General features: G+C 41.1%; 2 protein-coding genes across 3 annotated transcripts in view; one reads left to right on the forward strand and one right to left on the reverse strand.

The window, feature by feature from the left end:
* OIT3 (oncoprotein induced transcript 3) overlaps positions 1-2703 on the forward strand; it is a 31055-nt gene extending 28352 nt beyond the window's left edge. Inside the window, exon 9 of the mRNA XM_066600578.1 lies at positions 1-2703. Within this exon, the coding sequence (XP_066456675.1) occupies positions 1-174 (174 nt within the window). The 3' untranslated portion in view covers positions 175-2703.
* The window catches only part of PLA2G12B (phospholipase A2 group XIIB), a 26043-nt gene continuing 5414 nt past the window's right edge, over positions 2031-22659 (reverse strand). The window contains exons 2-4 of one of the 2 annotated variants that reach the window (XM_066600580.1): positions 21766-21842; positions 7089-7254; positions 2031-3751 (exon numbers count right to left, since the gene is read on the reverse strand). In XM_066600580.1, coding sequence (XP_066456677.1) covers positions 3633-3751; positions 7089-7254; positions 21766-21842 — 362 coding nt within the window. In that variant the 3' untranslated portion in view covers positions 2031-3632. Of the gene's footprint in view, positions 3752-7088; positions 7255-21753; positions 21843-22659 lie in introns of both variants that reach the window. The other variant, XM_066600579.1, reaches the window with a different exon arrangement.

Raw genomic sequence — 22659 nt, forward strand, 5'->3', positions numbered from 1 at the left:
GAGGTCTTCTTACATTGTCAAGTTCTGGTCTGTGGAGCCGCAGATGAGCGATCACGGTGTGCTCAAGGCTGTCGTCGCCGAATGCGTAGATCAGCAGATAAAGAAGAAGAAACAAGTCACCTGTCAAACCAACTGCTCACTGGAGGCCCCATAATAATAGATATGGAAGAATAGTTTTTCTTCCTTTTCGGAACCTCAGTGCTGTATATAAAATGCTTTAACACTAATTGTACCACTCCATGTTTTTTTATCTTGTATATTTAAGTATTTTTTACTCTTTCGCACCATTACCAGGACTGCCATTCTGCTAAATGGTCTCTGCACATCTTGATTAATCACCGTGCCCTTTAGACTGCTGAAGATTGGTGATAGACAGTGTAGCAGACTTCATCTTCCCGCTGCCTTAAGCCTGGTTTAGGCACAACGATTATCGCTCAAAAGATGTCTTTTGAGTGATAATCGTTGTGTGCCTTTACAGCGCAAGGTGATCGCTCAAGCGTTGAGCGATCACTTTGCACTCTGAGCGGCTATACAGAAGGGGCCGCTTGTCTTCTGCATCCAGCTGTTCTCTGCTCAGAGCGCCCAGCTGCTTTATAGCCGAGCGCTCAGAGCAGGGTATGCAGAACACAGCTGGACCACTGTGTTCTTCATACCCTGGCTGTTCATGGAGCACTTAGCTGATATACAGCTGTGCGCTCTGTGCAGAGTGTTCAGGGAGCGGGATACAGCTGAAACAATAGTATCAGCTGTATCCTGCTGTAAATCCCTGATAAGGCTCAGTTGTCTTTCAGCATGCTAAAAGACAGTGATCAACAACTGGTTAACGAAAACTGCACGATGTCAGTGCAGTTAGACACAACTATTATCGCTCAAAAAACGGCTTTTGAGTGAATTTTGAGCGATAATCGTTGTGTCTAAATGGGCCTTTAGAATTCCCTTGAAAGACAAGAAATGCAGACAGCAACTGAAGAGACACTGTGTTTGGCCCCTTTATTCTGGCGATTGGTGGGCGGTCTCAATAATTGAACCCCTCACCAATAGAAAATTTTCTGTGACATGTTAAACTTCAATCAAATGACAGTGACTTTTTAATGCACCTTCCAATCAGGCCCCTTGAATTTCTATTCTTAATTCTTTTTTCTTTTTTTCTTAACTTGTACGTTTTTTTCTTGTGCTGGTAATTCTTCATTTTATTCTTCGGCATTGCGTTTTCATCAAAAATCTATTTATATTTTTAATACCTTAAAACTTTATCAACATTCAATTTCAGAACATTGTAGGGTTCTTCTTACTGTTTATTACAATGTTTCAGCCATTTGTGTTTGTCTCTTATTCTGGAAGCAATGCATTTCTAAGATTATTAGGCTACTAATAGAGCTACATGCTAGATACAGACACAAAACTGCCACCACGAACTTTTGTGACCATAAACTCCTTTTTTAATATCCAACTACTAATATCCAGATTATGACCGCCTACTGGATGAAAAGAAATAACACAACAGATAAATGTCTGACAGATTGTTAGAACCATTCGCACAAAATAAAGTACTTTGGCAAAATCAGATGTTTGCTAGGAGTGTGTGAAGACCGTTGATTGACACAACAACTTCCATCTTAAAAGGAGTTATCTTTACTTGACAACCCCTTTAAATATTGTATTGTTTTTGTCCAATAAAAATCAAAGTTATGATAAGTATAATGTGCTCCTCGATCATGAACTTTGCCATTTTTTTGTTTTCACTTGATCATGAATCCAATTGGTGCATACAACGTTCTTTCTTCTGGTATTTTGTGCCGGATCTGCGATGGAACAGAGGCTCCACCGCAGATGTGAAGGCAGCTAACTCTTAGATGGTGCAGCAATTGACCAGGAATAATTTTGCACAGCCTTCACTGGTGGTCTGCCCATAACGCAGCAGATTGAGGTTAGTACATTACTGACCAATCTTACCATATAATATAACAGTAGGAAGAGCCCCTTGTGTAGGTTTTAATTTACAATAAAAATAATACTTCTATTTTGTTAAATTTGTCTTTATTGAGAGCCAGTCGGGTGCACCAAAATTGGATCAACCTTTTTTTGTACACTGGTGTAAGAGTACACAGTAAGGAACATAGTGCCGCCTTATAAGTAAATATGAACAGATAAGAGAGTTGTTTACAATCATGATGTTACTTTTTTAAAGGTTCTCGTCTTCCTGCCAACAATAAGTGTCCCTTTAGACTAGCCGACTCCCGTTTCAACGAGTGAACGTTACCGCTAGCTCATTTGCTCTTGTGGAGCCTGTTTAGACAGGCAGAAAAATCGTTGACTCATTCAAATGAGAATCCTTCAGTCTTTCACATTTGCTTTAGGAGAACAACTGAACAATTGCTCTTTAAGCTGAACAATATGTGAATGAGCCAATGATGATTTTTATGCTTGCATAACTTGAACACCGAATGAAAAGCACCTTAAGTTGGAAGCAAGAAAAGCAAACTATTGGGGTAATAACGCACATTCACAAGCTAAAGATATAGAAATATCTTACTTTGAAGTCCCTTTAACTCAAGGATGCACAACTTTTTTTGGTTCGTGGTCAGATTCATCTATCCCAAGGGGCCAAATGAAATTTCAAGTATAACGCTTGAGACATCCATGGTATATGAAATGAATATACCATACATAGCCCTTCTCCCCCATTTGCACTTTAGAAAGGAAGGGACAATGCATGCATGTGTTACTCTCCATCATAGTTTAGGTTAGATGCTACAACAGCCAAGTGTTTCACTATTCCCTTACTACAATAAAGATAGCCACACATGTATGGATAGCTCTCCACCTCATCTATGTCTTTCTGGGGTATCACACAGGAATCACACGACCCTCATTCTCACAATATATGGGAGTCCCAAAAATGGTCACTTTTGGTATTTGCCCGTCCCTGCTTGATGATACTCTTACCTCTGACATGGAAAATATATGTCAGCCGACACGGACAAGTATGACGGTGATTGGGGGCTGTGTAGAATGGCATCACGCACAACATATGGCTACGAGCCGTACGTTATGCACCACCTACTATTAAGCTAGTATACACAAGAAATTACCTTTTACACAGCTCTTTAGGGGTATCTCTGATCTACAATATATCAGATAAAATTGGTGATCATAGTAATATGTTATTGCTATTTTGGTCTCTACTCCTTGTTAAAACTAGGATCATGCGGCTGATACTGTCTAAAGGGAAATGTTGTATCTGGTTGTCTAAGTGGTGCAAAATCTATAGGAAAATGCTCTTCATAATTCAGTGGGATATGCGCATTGAATGTCACAATAAATAATGTTTACACTGAAGAACACTGAGTAAATGTGTGTTTTTGACATGACCAGCAATTAAAGCAGAATCGCAACTCCTAAATCCATCTCTGGCATCTGGAATTAGCTGGCTCTTCCAGATATTCAACTTGCAACCCTGATAGCCAGATGCAACTTAACCTACAAATAAGCCGATGAGCTACTTCCAATTGCAGTAGTACAATGTTCTTCTGCGAATATCTATATAGAGTTGTAGTGTCTTTACATTGTCCACCAAGTTGTGTATGACTACAGCAATCTTCTGTAACTTTTGGTTGAAGCGTCTATTATTCCTACAGCTCATCTTTTTCCTCCTCATTGCAGATACAGGACGCTCTTTGACTGTTCATGAAAGGTTTACATCCCAAGGTCCAGACAGTGTTAAATACTGTATCAGCCATTGCCTCACAGGCTGCAAGGAAACAAAGCACACATCATATATACATATTAGTAGTTGATATACTTTTTACATCCCAGTGTTTATTGAACAGGTTTTTTTTCGTTTTGCAAATGTATTGGATGTTCCTTAGGATCACATGCTGTTACAAGAACACAATTTTATGTAGAAAAGATCCATCTATAAACTATAAAATGGTGTGCGTAAAGTGAAGAACGCCATTTAGGTAAAAAAACAAAAACATTGACGTGCTAAATATATTTAACTATATATTCACAGTTCATTTTTCTAATGCAGTTTTCCAAACTTCCTGCAAAGACAAGTGAAATGACAAAATTCTGTGTGTCTACAGGTTCCAGTACAGGAAGCTTAGGCACTACCAGAACAAAGGGGTTGTCCCGCGCCGAAACGGGTTTTTTTTTTTTCCAACAGCCCCCCCCCCCCCCGTTCGGCGCAAGACAAACCCGATGCAGGGACCTAAAAAAAAATCCGCACAGCGCTTACCTGAATCCCCGCGCTACGGTGACTTCTTACTTATCGGTTGAAGATGGCCGCCGGGATCTTCTCCCTCCGTGGACCGCAGCTCTTCTGTGCGGTTCATTGCCGATTCCAGCCTCCTGATTGGCTGGAATCGGCACGTGACGGGGCGGAGCTACCAGGAGCCGCTCTTTGGCACGAGCGGCCCCATTGAGAAAAGCAGAAGACCTGGACTGCGCAAGCGCGTCTAATCTGGCGATTAGACGCTGAAAATTAGACGGCACCATGGAGACGAGGACGCTAGCCTCGGAACAGGTAAGTGAATAACTTCTTATAACTTCTGTATGGCTCATAATTAATGGACAATGTACATTACAAAGTGCATTAATATGGCCATACAGAAGTGTATAGACCCACTTGCTTTCGCAGGACAACCCCTTTTCATCGCTGATTTGCTGTGGATTTTGGAGCAGATCTGCAGCAGATTACACCTGTTCAATTTTAATTCAATTGAAAGGGTGGAATCTGCTTCAGATCTGCTCCAAATCAGCTATGTGTGAACACAACCTCAAACAGTTTACCTAATTTCCACTTGTATTCGGGATTGCTTATGCAATTAAAAGTACAAGGGCATGTGCCCAAAGGAAAAGAGCAAACATATACAGTATGGCTTAATAGCAAACTTTTTATCATCACTGTTATTTATACCTGAATATTTTGATTGTAACCATAAAAAATTGTATAGGGGTTTATATATTTTGTTTCCTAGTAGCTGATATATCTTTTATGGTTCGTATAGAATTAGTATTGAATATTGAAAGTTGTATGAGATGGCTTATCAGTTAATAATAGTATTCATGGGTGGCTTAGTGGTTGATACATTTTATCATAGGTGGTTTTTATGGTTGAAGAAGTTAATGGCAACAATCCTGGTAGTTTGAGGTACTAAAAGTGTTAAAGAGGTTCTGTCATAAAAAAAAAATGATGAAATTCTTTACTGACCTATTCTTCCCCCGGCAGCCTTCTTACCAGATCTTCTCCTCAACAATCTTCCCCTGGCTCCTCCAGTCCCCAGGTCACCTCACCTCCAGCCAGCCGGATCCTCTTTTACCTGTTTTGGAGAGTCTATTAGCTGCATTTCACTTCCTGCAGGTCAGTGAACACTACGAGTGAGGTAGTGTTCACTGCCTAGCAGGGAATGACGAATCCTCGGCAGCCTGCTTTAGCACATATGCGCGATAACTCACTGCTAGTGTTTCATATAGTATATGAAACACTAGCAGCGAGACATTGAGCATGCGCTAAAGCAGACTGCTAAGGATTCAGCATTCCTTGCTAGGCAGTGAACACTACCTCACTAGTGAGGTAGCGTACACTGACTTGCAGGAACGAGAATGACGTCAGTGTACGCTACGTACCTAGGGATGTAGTGTTCACTGCCTAGCAGGGAATTGCAAATCCTCGGCAGCCTGCTTTAGCGCAACTGTGCATGCGCAATGTCTCACCGCTAGTGTTTCATATACTATATGAAACACTAGCAGTGAGATATTACACGTGTGCTAAAGCAGGCTGCTGAGGATTCGGCATTCCCTGCTAGGCAGTGAACACTACATCACTGGTAGCGTTCACTGACCTGCAGGAAGTGAAATGCAGCTAATGGATGCCCCAAAACAGGAAGAAGAGGATCTGCTGGCTGGAGGTGATGTGACTCGGGGGGACTGGAGAAGCCAGGAGATGATCAGTGAGGAGAAGATGCAGTAAGAAGACTGACGGGGGAGGAATAGGTATGTTTTGTGGGGTTTTTTTCTAATGACAAAACCCCTTTAATGCTAAGATTCCTGGTGGTCTTAGGTAGGGAAGGGGTCATTTGTATCTGGTATCTTGCTGATTATTAGTCTGTATTATTAGTTTGGTTCTTCCTTATATATTAAGCAGCGTCTGATAGACCTTATTTACAACGCTGCCTACATTCAGTATATCAGTTATTCATGTATATCTCAAGGATTTCTCAGGGATTCATAGTGCATAGATTGAGGTTTGCTCCACCAAGGTTTTTAGCTTGATAACTGAGTTTATGGGGTCTGTGTTTTATCTAATATCCCTGGTGGTTGGTTATAGCCCTTCTGGGTGAATTTTATCCGATTCTACCATCGCTATCAATGTTTTTTTATGTGCGCTTTTAATATGAGTATGATTTTAACTACACAGTGAATAAAGTATTTAACAATTGTGTCATTTTAGCAAAATCAACTCTTGGTTGTTGAAGTTTAATGTCACAGCTAAATGCTTGGGATAGGTCATCAATAGCAAATCGGTGGCGATTCACTGCTCAGGATATCCACCGATCACCTCATTATAATTATCTGGCCCACTGTCTGCAGTGGGTCTGGGCATCTGTACTGGTGGTCGGAGCTGGAAGTGTAACAAATGGCTTTGCTCTCAATGATTATAATTGAATTGAAACTGCCTATTACACTTCCTGCTCTGACTCTCATGACAACGTCCAGCCTCACTGCACTGACAGCGGGACGGATAATCAGGTGATCGTTGGGGATCGCAAGTGAAGGATCGTAACTGATCTGTTACTGATAATCTATATTATGTAACCAGTGGCATCTGGAAGCACAGCTATACCAATATTCTTGCTTTTGTAGGTCAATTTAACAACTTGATTTAAAAGTTTGATAATAGCATTATTGGCTTAATGCCACGGCAACTTTCTACAAGATATTAAGAAAAAATTACTACAAATTCATTAGAGAAATTCCCATAAACATTAATGGCAGCATGAAAATCAAGAAATCCCATTCACAACTGTATATATATGATTAAAAATGTACAGCTCGGAAATAACAAAAGATAACCTAAAAATTACCTTCAACTTTGGAGACAAACCCCAGGCTCTTCTTCAAATCAGAGCAGATGGAGTGCAGACACCAGCGGAACTTTGCATCACAGCGGTACTTGTTTGCCCCACAAGTGTCATAACAGATGTCCAGCTGGTTGCAGCATTTTGTCATTGCTGGGATGCCCATATCTAACTGTCAAGAGAAAAACAACAGATTTGTCTGGCTTAGAAAACCAATTTTTACATACCCTTTGGGGATATTATAGCTTTAAAAAGGGGATTCTCTATTCAGGACCTCATCTGTTAAACAAGTTGGAAATCTGGAGGACTAGGAATGCCAATGTGTTATATAAATGTTCTATATACTCTATAGACACCATGTAATGTTTCATTTTCCCTATGGTGGCATTGAAAAATTAAACACTTGCCACTGGAAACCATTTTAATGTCTTCTTTCTTTCATTTCTTAAATTGGGCCAAATTTATTAATAGTCTACCATCCAGCAGGACCCCAATGTGCAACTACTTTGTAGATAAGGGAGATGGAATAATACCTCCACAGTGCCACCTATTGGAAGGCAGCATTCCTTCAAGCCAAAGTTAGACTCTTCATACAAGCCTTGTAACAATGACTGATAATTAAAAGCAAAGCCAGACTCCATGTACAGACAGCTATTTCAGGGTATTTGCCCTTCATCAGTGTACAGTAGGAATCTGGCTTTGTAGTACACACTTTATTCCTCCAGACTATACATGGGCAATTTCTTAAGTCACAGCAAATACAAAAATGCCATAGATTTTGCAAGATATATTGGAGAGCATCAATGCACATGTTTTCATTGCAAGTCTGCCAGATAACCGTTGTAACTACATTGATAAATATGCTTCATTGCCCAGATGGCATGCTCTGGGCTGTTGTTGTTGCTTGTAATCAATAGGAGGCTAACACTTTGTCATCATTGATTTACGACTTATTGGAACCAGTCTTGTTAATGATATCATCTGTATTATAGGCACAGCTATAGATGCCGTATTTTTCGGAATATAAGATGCATTTTTTAGCAAGAATACATTTTGCTGAAGTGTCCCTGCACCTTATAGTCTGAATTTTCCTCTTCTCTATCTGTTGCATGCCCAGCCAAGCACAGAGCAATGATAACACAGCTCCTCCTTACTAGACCCCAGCAGTAAGCTGAGCTTTCACTTTAACCTTCCATCACACGCAATGCCAAAGCCTGCCAGTTCGGGCGCAATGTGTCTAGCAGGCGCATGTTTTAATAGAGGAAATTAAAACATAAATTGTTAATTAAAGCAATCTGCCCATCAAGCACGGCTTGATAGGCAACCTGCGATGGCAGCGTTCGGGGCTTTTAGAAGGCCCCTGGTTGCCATAGCAACTGAATGACACCCATGATCTCATCCCAAGGGGATGTTTGGGAGCCCTGAACTCTGATTGTGGGCATTTAAATGCTGCTGTCAGAATTGACAGCGGTATTTAAAGGGTTAACAGCTACGATCAGTGGGAGTACAGATTGCAGTTGCTGCGGTCGGGTGCCAGCTGTAAGAAACAGCTAGCCACCTTCATTGAATGGAGCATGATCAACCCACCTTTATACAATCTATAAACATATGATTGACATCCAAAGAGAAAATCCATGTGGACACTTAATCAGTGCTGGAGAACTACATAGGGCTCATTCAGACAGGCGTTCAGTTGTGCCCCCCATCCCCTTTATTATTGCAGATCACAACATTATTATAACAAAATAATAACCCCATTTCTACCCTACAGCATAAAAAAAACTGACACTACTCTGGACAAGTCAGTGACATTTGTATTAAATATTTGTCCCTATTTTCTGTTGTCTAAAGCCTGGGTGCATCCTATAGTCCGAAAAATATGGTAATGCAGGTGGGGGTTAATACTATGTCTGTTAGTACATCAGTACTCAGATTAGCCCATGTATTATCAGTTTACGTTTGCTTACACACAGGGGCGTACCTAAAGGCTCAGGGGCCCAGGTGCAAAAGTTCAGCTCAGGGTCCCCCTTCCCGGCCTCCCCCCCTACCCCGTACCTTTACCTAAATTTTTCTGCATACAGCTGCAAAACTAATTTCTATACATGATCTAACTCCTTAGCGTTATCTTTCCAAACATGACGCATTTCCTGCACATGATAATTTGTTTGTAGCCCCACATGCCACACACACACCGCTTTTTACCCTTATTAGTGCAGTGTCTCAAGAGCCATACTAACCGCGGTACAACACTCCCATTGATTTCAATGGGGTTACTCAAACTTGCACTCGAACGCAGTGTTCCTAATGCTGTGATTTTCGAGAGCTGTCTGCTCTAGTTTTGCATTTTTATGTTTTTTACCTCCTCGCCCATCACAATGATGGGGTGCATTAAAAAGCTCTGTCAAACATTGTACCATGTGTTCAAAAATGCGGCTTGCAATTCTGGTAAAAATGCCATGATTAAAGCTGCGTTTTCTGAACGCACATGTGAGAAGGGCCTTAGGCCGGGTTTACACGAGGCAGAATTGCAGCTGAACATCAGAGCAGACTTTCTGCACGAAACTTCCGCCTGCATTTTTATCCCGTGACAAACCAGCAAAGTGGATGAGATTTGCAAAAATCTCGTCCACACGCTGCCACCACTCCGTCGTGGACAAACCATGCTGAAATTGACATGCTGTGTGAAAATCAAAGCTGTGGCATGTCAATTGTAGCACCGTTTCTCCGGTGGCCTGTCATATTCCATGTGGAAAGATGGCCATAGCAAAATACAGGCGGGAGGCACTTCAAATCCGCGCCGAACAGCCTGAGCTATGAAGCTGCATTTCTGCCGCAGAAATCTCGCAGTATTCCTGTGCGGTCATCCCACGAGATTTCCACAGGATTTTGGTCCCTTGTGACCGCGGCCTTAGGGTGTGTTGATGTTTTTGTTGTACTTTAGAACCACAATTAAGAAAAACACATAAAAAGACCGCGTACATTATTAAGAAGCTGCAAACACAATTAATAACTGCATGTGTTTCGAATGTGTTTAATTGTGTTTGAAGAGTGAAATATATACAGTAAATCTAGGAGATATATAACTTATATCAGTGATAGATAGGTTGATAGATATGAGATCGGTAGAGAGATAGATATTAGATCGATAGAGAGATAGATATGAGATTGATAGATAATTATTAGAGATAGTGAGTAGAGATGAGCGAGCATACTCGCTAAGGCAAATTACTCAAGCGAGTATTGCCATTTTCGAGTACATGCCCGCTCGTCTCAAAAGATTTGGCGGGGGTGAGCGGTGAGTTGCTGGAGTGAGCATGGGGAATCAGGGGGGGGTGGAGAGATCTCTCCCCCCCCCCCCCCCGAATCTTTTGAGACGAGCGGGCATGTACTCAAAAATGGCAATACTCGCTCGAGTAATTTGCCTTAGCGAGTACACTCGCTCATCTCTCATAGTAAAATAAATAAAGAGAGCTATAGATAGATAGGAGATAGTGAGATAAATAGAGAGAGCGAGAGATAGATAGATATGAGATATAGATAGAGATATATAGATAGATATGGGATATATATGAAATAGATAGTAGATAGTGAAATAGATAGTGAGATAAATAGAGAAAGATAAATATGAGAGAGAGATAGACAGATAGATATGAGAAAGATATATATACACACACACACACTATACAGAGTATACACACACTATATACACACTATATATATATATATATATATATATATATATATATATATATCACACACACTATATACACACAGGATATACACACTATACATACACTATATATACATAGTATACACACACACTATATACAGATATATACACATACACACTATATACACAAATACAAACAAATATATACACATACCCCGGGGCTCGTACCAGTTCTCCCTTGATAGCAGCAGTACAGGCATATGATGACATCATCACTGTGCCCTGCCGGCCCATGTGACTGCCTCCCTCCTCCTCCTCCTCCTCCTCCTCCCTGGTCTTCCCTAGTTCTTCTCTGGGTAGCCGCACTGCCTGCCCTGTGATTGCTGCGGTGCTGCAGGCAGAGCGGCCAGCTGGTAATGCACTGAACGTGCATATGTGTATGGCGGAGGGCGGTACGCCTATGCTTACATAAGAACACATGGTAGTTTGCTTAGCTGAAATATTCTGTGCTGCTAAAAGTTTTATTAAAACTATTATTACTAAACATATAGAATAGAATCCTTATGATAACCAAGCTATTATTCTTATGTATTCCTCTCCAGCTTTGCATGTTGTTAATACTTATTAAACGCATTGGCTCTTCCCATCCCTCTTAAATATCTGCTTTCAACCTTAGGTGTCAAATATGATAAATATTTTCTGGCTGTATTCTACCCGTCCATCTGTTACGTTACCTATAAAAAAAAAGTGCTGCACTCAATAACTCATTCATGAGTGAAGTTTATCAGGCCTCCTATGTTAGTAATAATTTACGCTCTTCCCACTTTAATACTGCAGTATTTCTCCAAAGTCAATTCTAAGCTTAGAGACCATCCATCCGGTTAACATAGCAGCATCATTAATCAATGCTACTGTCATCCTCTTTACAGGATTCCTTTACTCTGAAACATCTTTAAGCTGAATCAACTACCATATGTCACTCACAAATCAAGAAAGTAGGAAAGAACCAGGATCAAAAAGTCAGAGCCAGCAATTTTCTGTTTAATAAGCAGTGGCAAGATACCAAAGGGATCCAAATTTTTGCTTCCTGGCTATAGCTAGGCAGAGCTGGCTGGGTATATGTCCCAGGTGGTGAGTGCTGCAGAGAGGCCCATAATCCACTGGGAACTTTAAGAAAATCAACTTGTTAGCAGGAACATATATTCAAAAACAAAGGCCGAGCAGGAGCTCATTGAAAGTGTGCAAGGATAGTAATAAAAAAAGTGTCTTTCAGCAAGCAATGGGATGAAACTGAAAGGCAGGAGACACAAATTAGATATTAGGAAAAACTTTCTGACAGTGAGGGTGATGAATGAGTGGAACAGATTACCACGGGAGGTGGTGAGTTCTCCTTCAATGAAAGTTTTCAAACAGGCTGGATAAATATTTGTCTGGGATGATTTAGTGAATCCTGCATTGAGCAGAGGGTTGGACCCGATGACCCTGGTGGTCCCTTCCAACTCTACCATTCTTTGATTGTATGAGGATAAAACAAAGTTTGGAGCTTCTTTATTCACATGGCACATTAAGTTACATTATTTAGTTACATAAAGGTAGTTGAAATAAGTATTGGTCATGCTTTGTCATATACCTTACCAAGTAATAAGGTTCCCAAAGCAGATATTGTGCTATTGAAGCAGCTTTTACATCCATGATGCCCATTGGTGGAATATGCATATAAAGAATTTACAGTTAGGGCCAGAAATATTTGGACAGTAACACAATTTTCGCGAGTTGGGCTCTGCATGCCACCGCATTGGATTTGAAATGAAGCCTCTACAACAGAATTCAAGTGCAGATTGTAACGTTTAATTTAAAGGGTTGAACAAAAATATCTGATAGAAAATGTAGGAATTGTACACATTTCTTTACAAACACTCCACATTTTAGGAGCTCAAAAGTAATTGGACAAATAAACATAACCCAAACAAAATATTTTTTTTTCAATATTTTGTTGCGAATCCTTTGGAGGCAATCAGTGCCTTAAGTCTGGAACCCATGGAGATCACCAAACGCTGGGTTTCCTCCTTCTTAATGCTTTGCCAGGCCTTTACAGCCGCAGCCTTCAGGTCTTGCTTGTTTGTGGGTCTTTCCGTCTGAAGTCTGGATTTGAGCAAGTGAAATGCATGCTCAATTGGGTTAAGATCTGGTGATTGACTTGGCCATTGCAGAATGTTCCACTTTTTTGCACTCATGAACTCCTGGGTAGCTTTGGCTGTATGCTTGGGGTCATTGTCCATCTGTACTGTGAAGCGCCGTCCGATCAACTTTGCAGCATTTGGCTGAATCTGGGCTGAAAGTATATCCCGGTACACTTCAGAATTCATCCGGCTACTCTTGTCTGCTGTTATGTCATCAATAAACACAAGTGACCCAGTGCCATTGAAAGCCATGCATGCCCATGCCATCACGTTGCCTCCACCATGTTTTACAGAGGATGTGGTGTGCCTTGGATCATGTGCCTTTCCCTTTCTTCTCCAAACTTCTTTCTTCCCATCATTCTGGTACAGGTTGATCTTTGTCTCATCTGTCCATAGAATACTTTTCCAGAACTGGGCTGGCTTCTTGAGGTGTTTTTCGGCAAATTTAACTCTGGCCTGTCTATTTTTGGAATTGATGAATGGTTTGCATCTAGATGTGAACCCTTTGTATTTACTTTCATGGAGTCTTCTCTTTACTGTTGACTTAGAGACAGATACACCTACTTCCCTGAGAGTGTTCTGGACTTCAGTTGATGTTGTGAACGGGTTCTTCTTCACCAAAGAAAGTATGCGGCGATCATCCACCACCCTTGTCTTCCGTGGACGCCCAGGCCTTTTTGAGTTCCCAAGCTCACCAGTGAATTCCTTTTTTCTCAGAATGTACCCGACTGTTGATTTTGCTACTCCAAGCATGTCTGCTATCTCTCTGATGGATTTTTTCTTTTTTTTCAGCCTCAGGAAGTTCTGCTTCACCTCAATTGAGAGTTCCTTTGACCGCATGTTGTCTGGTCACAGCAACAGCTTCCAAATCCAAAACCACACACCTGGAATCAACCCCAGACCTTTTAACTACTTAATTGATTACAGGTTAACGAGGGAGACGCCTTCTGAGTTAATTGCAGCCCTTAGAGTCCATTGTCCAATTACTTTTGGTCCCTTGAAAAAGAGGAGGCTATGCATTACAGAGCTATGATTCCTAAACCCTTTCTCCGATTTGGATGTGGAAACTCTCATATTGCAGCTGGGAGTGTGCACTTTCAGCCCATATTATATATATAATTGTATTTCTGAACATGTTTTTGTAAACAGCTAAAATAACAAAACTTGTGTCACTGTCCAAATATTTCTGGCCCTAACTGTATATTTCATCCTGGATACATTTTACAGAGCTCAGTTCAACTCACTTTATATGGAAAGCGGAGACAAAAAGTAAAAAAAGCCAACGAGCTACCGGGTCAGCATCTTTATAGTTTGGTCATCAGTCCTCCAAGCACCAGAAACTATTTTTACAGCCTGGCATAGCATGTATTATGTTATGAGCACAAGAAAATACTTTAGCCTTACTAAAATGTTATAAATACATTCAATGTCTATGTTAAATCAATATTTGATTTTCTTTGTGTTTCGCTTCTAAATTATATTTCTCAATGTCTCAGGTGTACCTCCAGCAATGTTGCAGATCCAGTTTTATGTTGCTCTCTATTAAATAAAGGAACTACTTTTGTGATTTTGTTAAAGACGTCTGAACAATTGATTTATAACAGACTCTCACAGTAAAAAAGCACAGTAAACTGTAAACCACATAAAATATAGTATATAAAAATTCTGAAACTGTATCGCACAAAGTCTCTAATAAAAATAATTTTTCAACAATAAAATGTCTGAAACTCAGATTGACCAATAGTTAATGGGAGGTATTAGTAAGAATTAGTAGGATACTTTAAAGCACGAGCAGTCAAAGATGTTGTGATAACTATTTATAACTTACTGTTAAACATCCGAGCTGAGACCAGTAGATGTTATGCCACATCCATATGGTCTCATATACCCAGCATAATGGCATATGTTAGACTAGTATGTGTTGGCATATATTCTTTTACTGTATAGGTAACCACAGTCTGATGGACTTTCATACAGAGAGGGATACATCAAGAAAATATACAGTTTAGTATAGTTTTTTAACGTTGACAGTCAATAGCTAGAGTCTTCCCCTGCAAGCCTTCAATGTGCCAAGGTTAGGGCAGGTAGGGTTCTTGCATAACAATATGACAGGCCAAAGGTCAGGGCAGGCATCAGACAGAGATAGCATGATCCAAAAACAAGCTGAGGTCAGAAGAGGAGAAGTTGGGAAACCTGGGTAGAACACACAAGGGTCAAAACAAGAATCAATTAGAACAAGTGCATACCTATGTATACCAAATTGGACTAATTTCTCAGGCACCCTCCAGCAAGGTAGGATGCCTTAAATAGCCGAAGGTTTATTCCAATTGGCGGGGTATGGGAAAACTAGAAATGTGTGCTTGCCCTTTAAAAAGTGGCCTGCTACGCACAAACATACTATGGGAAGTAGCAAAATGATTTTCGATGTGGTGTCTGCTGCAGAGGACCCCGGGGAAACCACACTGATTGTAACTGATGGCGAGAGGAGGTAGGAAACACTGGCTGCTGCGACCAGCCACCATAGCATCATCAAGTCGAGTCAAAACTATAGAGATGTACAATCTAACTAAAGTAAAAACATACAATTTATTGAGTAATCAGCCACAGTGCAGGGAGTAATAGCAACGGAATCTTTGAATTTAACCCTTTCCAATCCAATTTGTATCCTGGTTTTCCTAGGGGGCTTACTCTTTTCTGCTGTTATACAATGGCACTATATGCTGGCTAAAGTTACACTGTATCTTCATTGGTATTCTTTTCCTGGTGTTTTCCTAATTCATAGTACAACAGAGCTAACATGATAGGGTCCGGTTTATGTTTGAATGATGTATTAGCTGTTCTTCAGTCATAATTGCACACACTGTGGTGGACGATTATTATCCATTAAGATGGGATACAATTCCTGATGAGTAAACGGGTCAGTCGAGCATATTCACTGACCTATAGAGATTGGTAACATACACCAAACGGCTTGATCGACTGTATTGAGCATATAGCTATTGAGCTTTGCGATCACTGCTAACATTTATTGTTAAGTTTTGGATATGTTACTTCTCTATACAAATGGTGTCTATAAACATTACAAATTGAGGAGCAGGAACGCCCCTTTCGGCCATCTTACCCAGTGATGCACAAGCGGATACAACACACCCCGATCACGTGACCAGGGGCATGATGACGTCAGCCGGAACGCCACGGTAATTGAGGGACGGCTTTATCATGCAACTGCGAGTGTGATGACTTCCAGATGATGGACTCTACCGGGCCGTATGAATGTTTACTTTCTCTGTTGTTGCACATGACCTTTACTGTTCATGTGATACTGCACCGGGTCATGTGATTGACTGGAAGACCCAGAAGTGTATCTAAACTCCAGCGTGGAGCTTTCAGCAGCATGCCATGACGACTGATGCGATCACAGGTTTTAATTCTGTTAAATTTGTTTTGCTTTGTGATTGGTCCATCTTGGAGGTGGACCACTATATGTATGTCTGTTGGTTACACACTTTGTATATTTGACAAAGACTTCTAGTCGAAACGTCATGCTTTGGGAGGAATAAAGAAGATTTATATTTGCACCGCAACTGCTGCCTACATCTTTTCTTTCTATGTGATGGCTAAAGCCAGTACTGCATGAGGTGACACATTGGATAGGCTCCGACAGCAGAGAGGCTGGCAATATACAGTAAGAGAACCCCAACAGCTGTCTTCCAACATTGGAGTTGTGCGGCCTTAAATCATAATGTCTTCAGACGTCAGGCAGTGGATTGGAAAGGGTTAATAACCAGTGGCAGCAATCACCTCCCCCAAAGATTTGCATAATGTTGAGGAGGAATTCGGAACCATTCCACCCTGCAAATATACTTCAATTTATTAATATTTCTTGGATGCCTTGTCTGCGCAATTCTCTTCAGGAAATGCCACTGTGTCTCAATAGGGTTAAGGTCAGGATTCTGACTTGACCATTCGAAAATCATCATCTTTTTCAACCATTCTTTAGTTGATTCACTTTTGGGCTTTATATCATTGTCTTGTTGCATCACCCAACTTCTCTTCAACTTGAGGTCACAGAATGCTGCCCTTGCATTCTGTTGTAAATTCTCTTGATACATCTTAGAATGATAATAAGGTGTCCAGACCCTGAGATAGCAAAGTAGTCCCAAATCATGATCCTCCCTCCACATTGCGTCACAGTTGGGATAAGGTATTGATGTGCAATGTTCTTTTTCCTCCAAACATAGCATGTGCATTTGTGCTAAAAAGTCCCATTTTTGTTTCATCTGTCCATCATTTTTCAGAATGATCTCGAACCCATTTAACAAGACTCCCACTCCTAGAGTAGCATCAGTCCTGAATTTTCTCCATTTATAGATAATTTGTCAAACTATGGATTGATGTGCACCTGGTAGCAATAGTTTTATCTCTCTTTGGGGGGAAGCGGCCGAGCATTTTAATGTGGATGGAGCCCTGAGCATTTACTGCCAAGCGGTGTACGGAGAACGCTCTGGTATTTCCTAACCGCCAGTCTACCATCAGGGCTGAGTGACTGTTTGATATTTTTGCAACCTTTAGGGCTAATGCCCACGGACAGATTGTTGCTGCGTAATTCATGGCTAGACGCCTGCCACACATTCTGCAGCAATGTCTGTCCATAGACATGTTGTATTAAAAGATTCTTCCCTGCCTATGAGCGAAAAAAAAAACGGATTTTTCCGCTTGTAGGGGGAGAATCGCAGCATGTTCTACTTTGTGCGGAAAATCACACGGACGGCTTCCATTGCAGTCAGTGGAAGTCATCCGTCCCGCAATAATCTGCGCATGTGCGCCAGCTCGCAGGGTGAGACACTCGTGGTGGATCCAACAGGTGAGTATAGGGTCACTGGGGGTCGCCGGGTCTGATTTCGCTGCGAAATTTCGCAGTTGGAATCCGACCCGGCCGTGGGCATGAGGCCTTACTATCTTTATTTCACTATTAGTGCTCATTAGACTCCTGATGAAATAGTATTAAAAACTATGGAAATGCACTGAGCATTAGGTTTAGCATTAGTCCATGCAAGTTTATATCAGCATAGCTATTTTCTCAGTTATGAAAGTTTCACGCTCTATACTGAAGAGTATGGGGTATAGCATGAAGTCATGAGAGCTAGTATTTTCCTAGTTATTATTTTCAGATATCTGAACATCAGTCTTATACAGAGGGAAGCTGCCATTTTCCAGGAGGGTATATCAGCCTCTTGGTATGAGTGAATAGTGGCTGGTCATGTCGTGATCATCTGGTGGATACCCTTAAAGGGGTTTTCCCAGAAAATACTATTGATGACCTATCTTCAGAATAGGTCATTAATAGTTGATCGGCTGAGGTCTGTCGCTCGGGACCCCGACCGATCAGTTGATTGTGCACCTGCTGATAGTGCCATAAATACACAGGGGTTGGAGCGGAAGCAGATGCTCCTATGCCGATATAGTGTCCGACACTTGGAACTGCAGGCATGGCTCATTAACTTTCCTGGTCACTCCACTGTTTTAGTGCCAACTTCTTTTAAACCTATCCTCACTTCTGTTGTCTGTGGGCCATCTATGAAACACCATGGAGTTCTGGTTGAGACCTTTCCTTCCCCCTGTATTTATATTTGACCCATATCAATCTTCTTTTTAGGTGAGGATATTCTCTATACCAATAATCACACATAGAGAAACTTCTTGGTAATGCATTATTCTATGCACTGAGGTTTAAGGGGTTTGGGAGCTGCATCTACAGAAAAAGGTGGTGGCAAGTTACTAACATCATCTTGTCCATAAAATGTATTCATATATGTGTAGGTTTACCTGCCTCTCCCTCCCTGTTTGTTGAGATGTTGATGCCCGGTTGCTGAATTGCTCTCTACACCACGGGCAATCCTTGTATTTACTTGCATCAAGAAATTTATTTGCTAAGTTCTACTTTTTAAAAGATTATTGATAAAAGCTATGTTTTAGAATTATTTTAGCAACTGGGTGAATGGGCCATAAAGGATTATCCTCTGGTCCTGGACAAATAAAGTTGGCTTCACCACTTCTCTGACTACCTGGTGCGAACTGTGTATTACCGTAGTATGCATCTAGTAGTCTAAGACGCTACATGTTGATCTGACTGGTTAGCGCTACTCATGTGGTCAGCAATGGCCAATCAAAGCAAGTGTAGTGTCCTAGACTAACGATGCATACTAGCCCACAGTGTACATCAGGTAGTCAGAGAAGTGGTATGGATGTCCTTGTTTGTCCAGGACCGGAGGGTCGATTTTAAAGGTTTTGTTTCACATACAGCTATCTATGTAGATTTGGTGTACCAAAATCTGTAGAGGTCTAAAAATTGCCTTCGGTTTGATGTAAGATGGACAATGGATGGCTTCACCAGTACAAATATTTGCAAATAAATTAAAATTTTTCCATTCACTGCCTCTTGCTTTATTGAATTATGCTTCAGACAACACCTCTGAGCCTGCAAATAGCTGCTAGTAAAGAATATTTGTGTGCGGTCAGCAGAGCGTTACCATATTGCAGGTGTTTACTGTCTGCAATGAGTTGGCAGGACTAGTGATTACAGCGCACCCATAACAAATATTTACGCCTCGTTGGTTGACCCCACTGCACTATCACCTCATTTTGTTCCTTTATTCGATGTTGTGAATGGTTTTCGATAATCTATGGGAACAGTACACGGATCGATGCTGAGAATGTTGATGGATCCCGCATATCTATGATGAATATTCATGAGTATTTACATGCAATTTAACGGAGAGGGATTATAATTATGTAATGCTGAGATTGCAAAGGTGACTTTGTGACAGAGAGCATAAATTGGGTCATTTATAAAAAAAAAAAATGACACTCTGCCTTGATGCTGGATTTCCATATTATTTATTAATGCCACCGTACCTGCATAATAATTGACTGGCAATGATTGTAGAGAATATAAAAGACAGTAAGTGCCTGCTGGCACGTCTTATTATCAAGTGCAAATTCACTTCTAATTTAGATTATGGTCTACATTTTCTTTCATAGCTCGTAACACAGTAGGCCTGCACGTGATTTTGTTGCAGTTTTGCTGCGTCTATGGAAAACTGCATTGCAGTACTACCTGTAAAAAATGCAATTGTGGTTTTTACATGGACATTTATGGTCTGTCATTTCCCCAGTGAAGTTAAAGGGGTTTCCTGAGTACCCCTAACATTGATGGCAGTGTGGGAACACATTATATATATATATATATATTATATATAATGCTCACCTCCTGCCTCGCTGATACGCGGCCGCTGCTTGTAGGGTTCCAGTCTTCTGTTTACAAGCAATTTTATGGTTGTATACGAATGTGATCACTGCAGTCAATAGGAGAGCAGACAGGGATGTCGTCATTGACCTCCCGTAAACCGGCTTAAGGAGCTTTTACATTAGAAGTCCACATTACAAGTTTACAGGATGTAACCTGTCAGATGCCGTGGTAGTCTAGCACCATGGTGAGTATATTGATTTCATTTCATTTTGACCATGAGGGGGGCCAAGAACTATATAAAAACCAATAACTCGGAAGAAAACCCCTCTAAAAACTACTCAACTGGGAAGATGTTATAAGTACGTTAATTGGCTTTCAATAAAGTTGACTCCAACACAACGCTCATTCAATCAACAACTATTTCTTGCAACTGCACTATTTTATTGCTTATTTCAAAGGGGAAAGAGGAATAAGCTGCTGCCAGTGAAACCCCTTCCCATGGAAGCAAGAGATCAGCCATGCTCAATGCTTTTTTCCCTTGACGTCTGCCACTGGCACAAAGTCATGAGGTCTCCATACACATTAGATAGTCGGTCAATTCCGCCCAAAACAAGTTCAGACAAGTTTTGTCTATTATGTGTGGGCATCTTAAATGGAAGCTATCACCACCTTCTTACCAATCTGAGACAACACCTTTAACCCTTTCCAATCCACTGTCTGACGTCTGAAGACGCTATGATTTTAGGCTGTACAGCTCCGATGTTGGAAGATGTCCGTCGGGGTTCTCTTACTGTATACTGCCAGCCTCTCTGCTGTCAGAGCCTATCCAACGTGTCACCTCATGCAGTACTGGCTTTTGTCAGCAGATAGGCCGCTGTATAACGCCAGAAAAAGAGTAAGCCCCTTAGGAAAACCAGAATACAATTTGGATTGGAAAGGGTCAAGAATGCCTGGGTCCCATTCCCGGCACTCCTGGAAAGCAGCTGATTTTGCGGGGAAAACTTTGACCAGCCAGACATTTCCCCTGCGGTGGAGAAGTACTACAGATTGATCAAATGAATGGTCATTCCGTAATAAAGTGACGGCACCAAGTTTATATCAAACCAACAGAATATTCCATAAATGTCTGATAGATATGGATCCAGTCTCCTAAAACCACCTTCCTACCTGGTGATATGGCCTTCAGCCGCTAAATTAAGCCAGTGAAGGGCATGGTAGCTACGTACATGTGTGGGTCTCGCCATTTATTTTCTGTGTGGGAGTTATGGATACAATCTAGGGAGCCTGTTCTGGAGATACATGCAGGTCCCAGAGGTTGGACCTGTATCTATCCGACTTATATGGCATATCCAGTGATATGCCATAATGTCTGAGGTGGGAATACCCCTGTAAATGGGTTGTACATAATTTGCTTCAATAGAACTGAGTTGTAATATTAGACACACTCCATGTTCAGGTCTGGCGCTGCTTCTAGAAAAAGCAGCCATGTTTTTCTAATAATGTTCAACCCCTTTAACATTTAATACTGTTAATACTTGTACATAGAATATAACAGATGTTAGTGGTACATACACTCTCTGGTACCTTGAGACCAAGGAAGTAGGAGCTGCAGCCGTTGGGTTCTGGAGGATTGTAGTCTGGTCGCGGAAGTGGGGCTTTACCTTTAAGAAATTCCAAAGAAACATTGTATTAGGATGAGACATTCACTATAGTATCATCTAAAGTGCATTATATTGTCTCCCATTTTGCAACTAGTTTTACCAAACTGTCTGTGAACATGATTACTGCTCTTGTTCTACAGAATAGTATGACCTTTCATATCTCTAGCTGGTCCGAGATGCTTTCAAAGATTTGATCAGTGGTAAAGGGCCATATGTTCTAACAGGAAACGATCTGTTTGATGATAGATAAGAAAAGAATGACCTTTACAGAAAAAGAGAGATGCATTGTTCATGGTTGATCTGTCATATCTTTGTCAGCTTCATATTCCATTATCCATAGATGTAGCTTGTATTTTCAATTATTTTATTGTGCTTTTTTACATGTCTAGGACAGTAATTTCCAACGGTTTCAACCTCGGACAAAAATGTTCCTCTTGTAGCAAACCCATAAACCTTCAGCCCCTCTAAACAGGGGCAGATTGTAAACCCACATCAGTAGCAAGTAGGGCGAACACAAGTAGGCAGGGGCCAGCTGCAGCCACAGTAGTGGTAGGAGAGGAAAGGCCTTTGCAGTGTACATAGTTTGCCACAGTAAACTGTAGACGGTCACAGGCTTAGCTGGGTAATAATGAGCGACTACTACCCCCAGCACACACGCAGTAAACTGAAGACGGTCACAGGCAGGCCAAATATAGTATTTTTTTTCCAATTTTTGGGAAAAAGACCACTGCCTATATAGCCTGTATATGGATTTCCCTGTTGGAGGATGACTGTGGTTATTGAAAGCACAGTGCAGCCAGAAAAAATTATGCGCAAG

The sequence above is a fragment of the Eleutherodactylus coqui genome, chromosome 4 (genome assembly GCF_035609145.1).
Source record: "Eleutherodactylus coqui strain aEleCoq1 chromosome 4, aEleCoq1.hap1, whole genome shotgun sequence".
NCBI classification, from domain to species: Eukaryota; Metazoa; Chordata; class Amphibia; order Anura; family Eleutherodactylidae; genus Eleutherodactylus; species Eleutherodactylus coqui.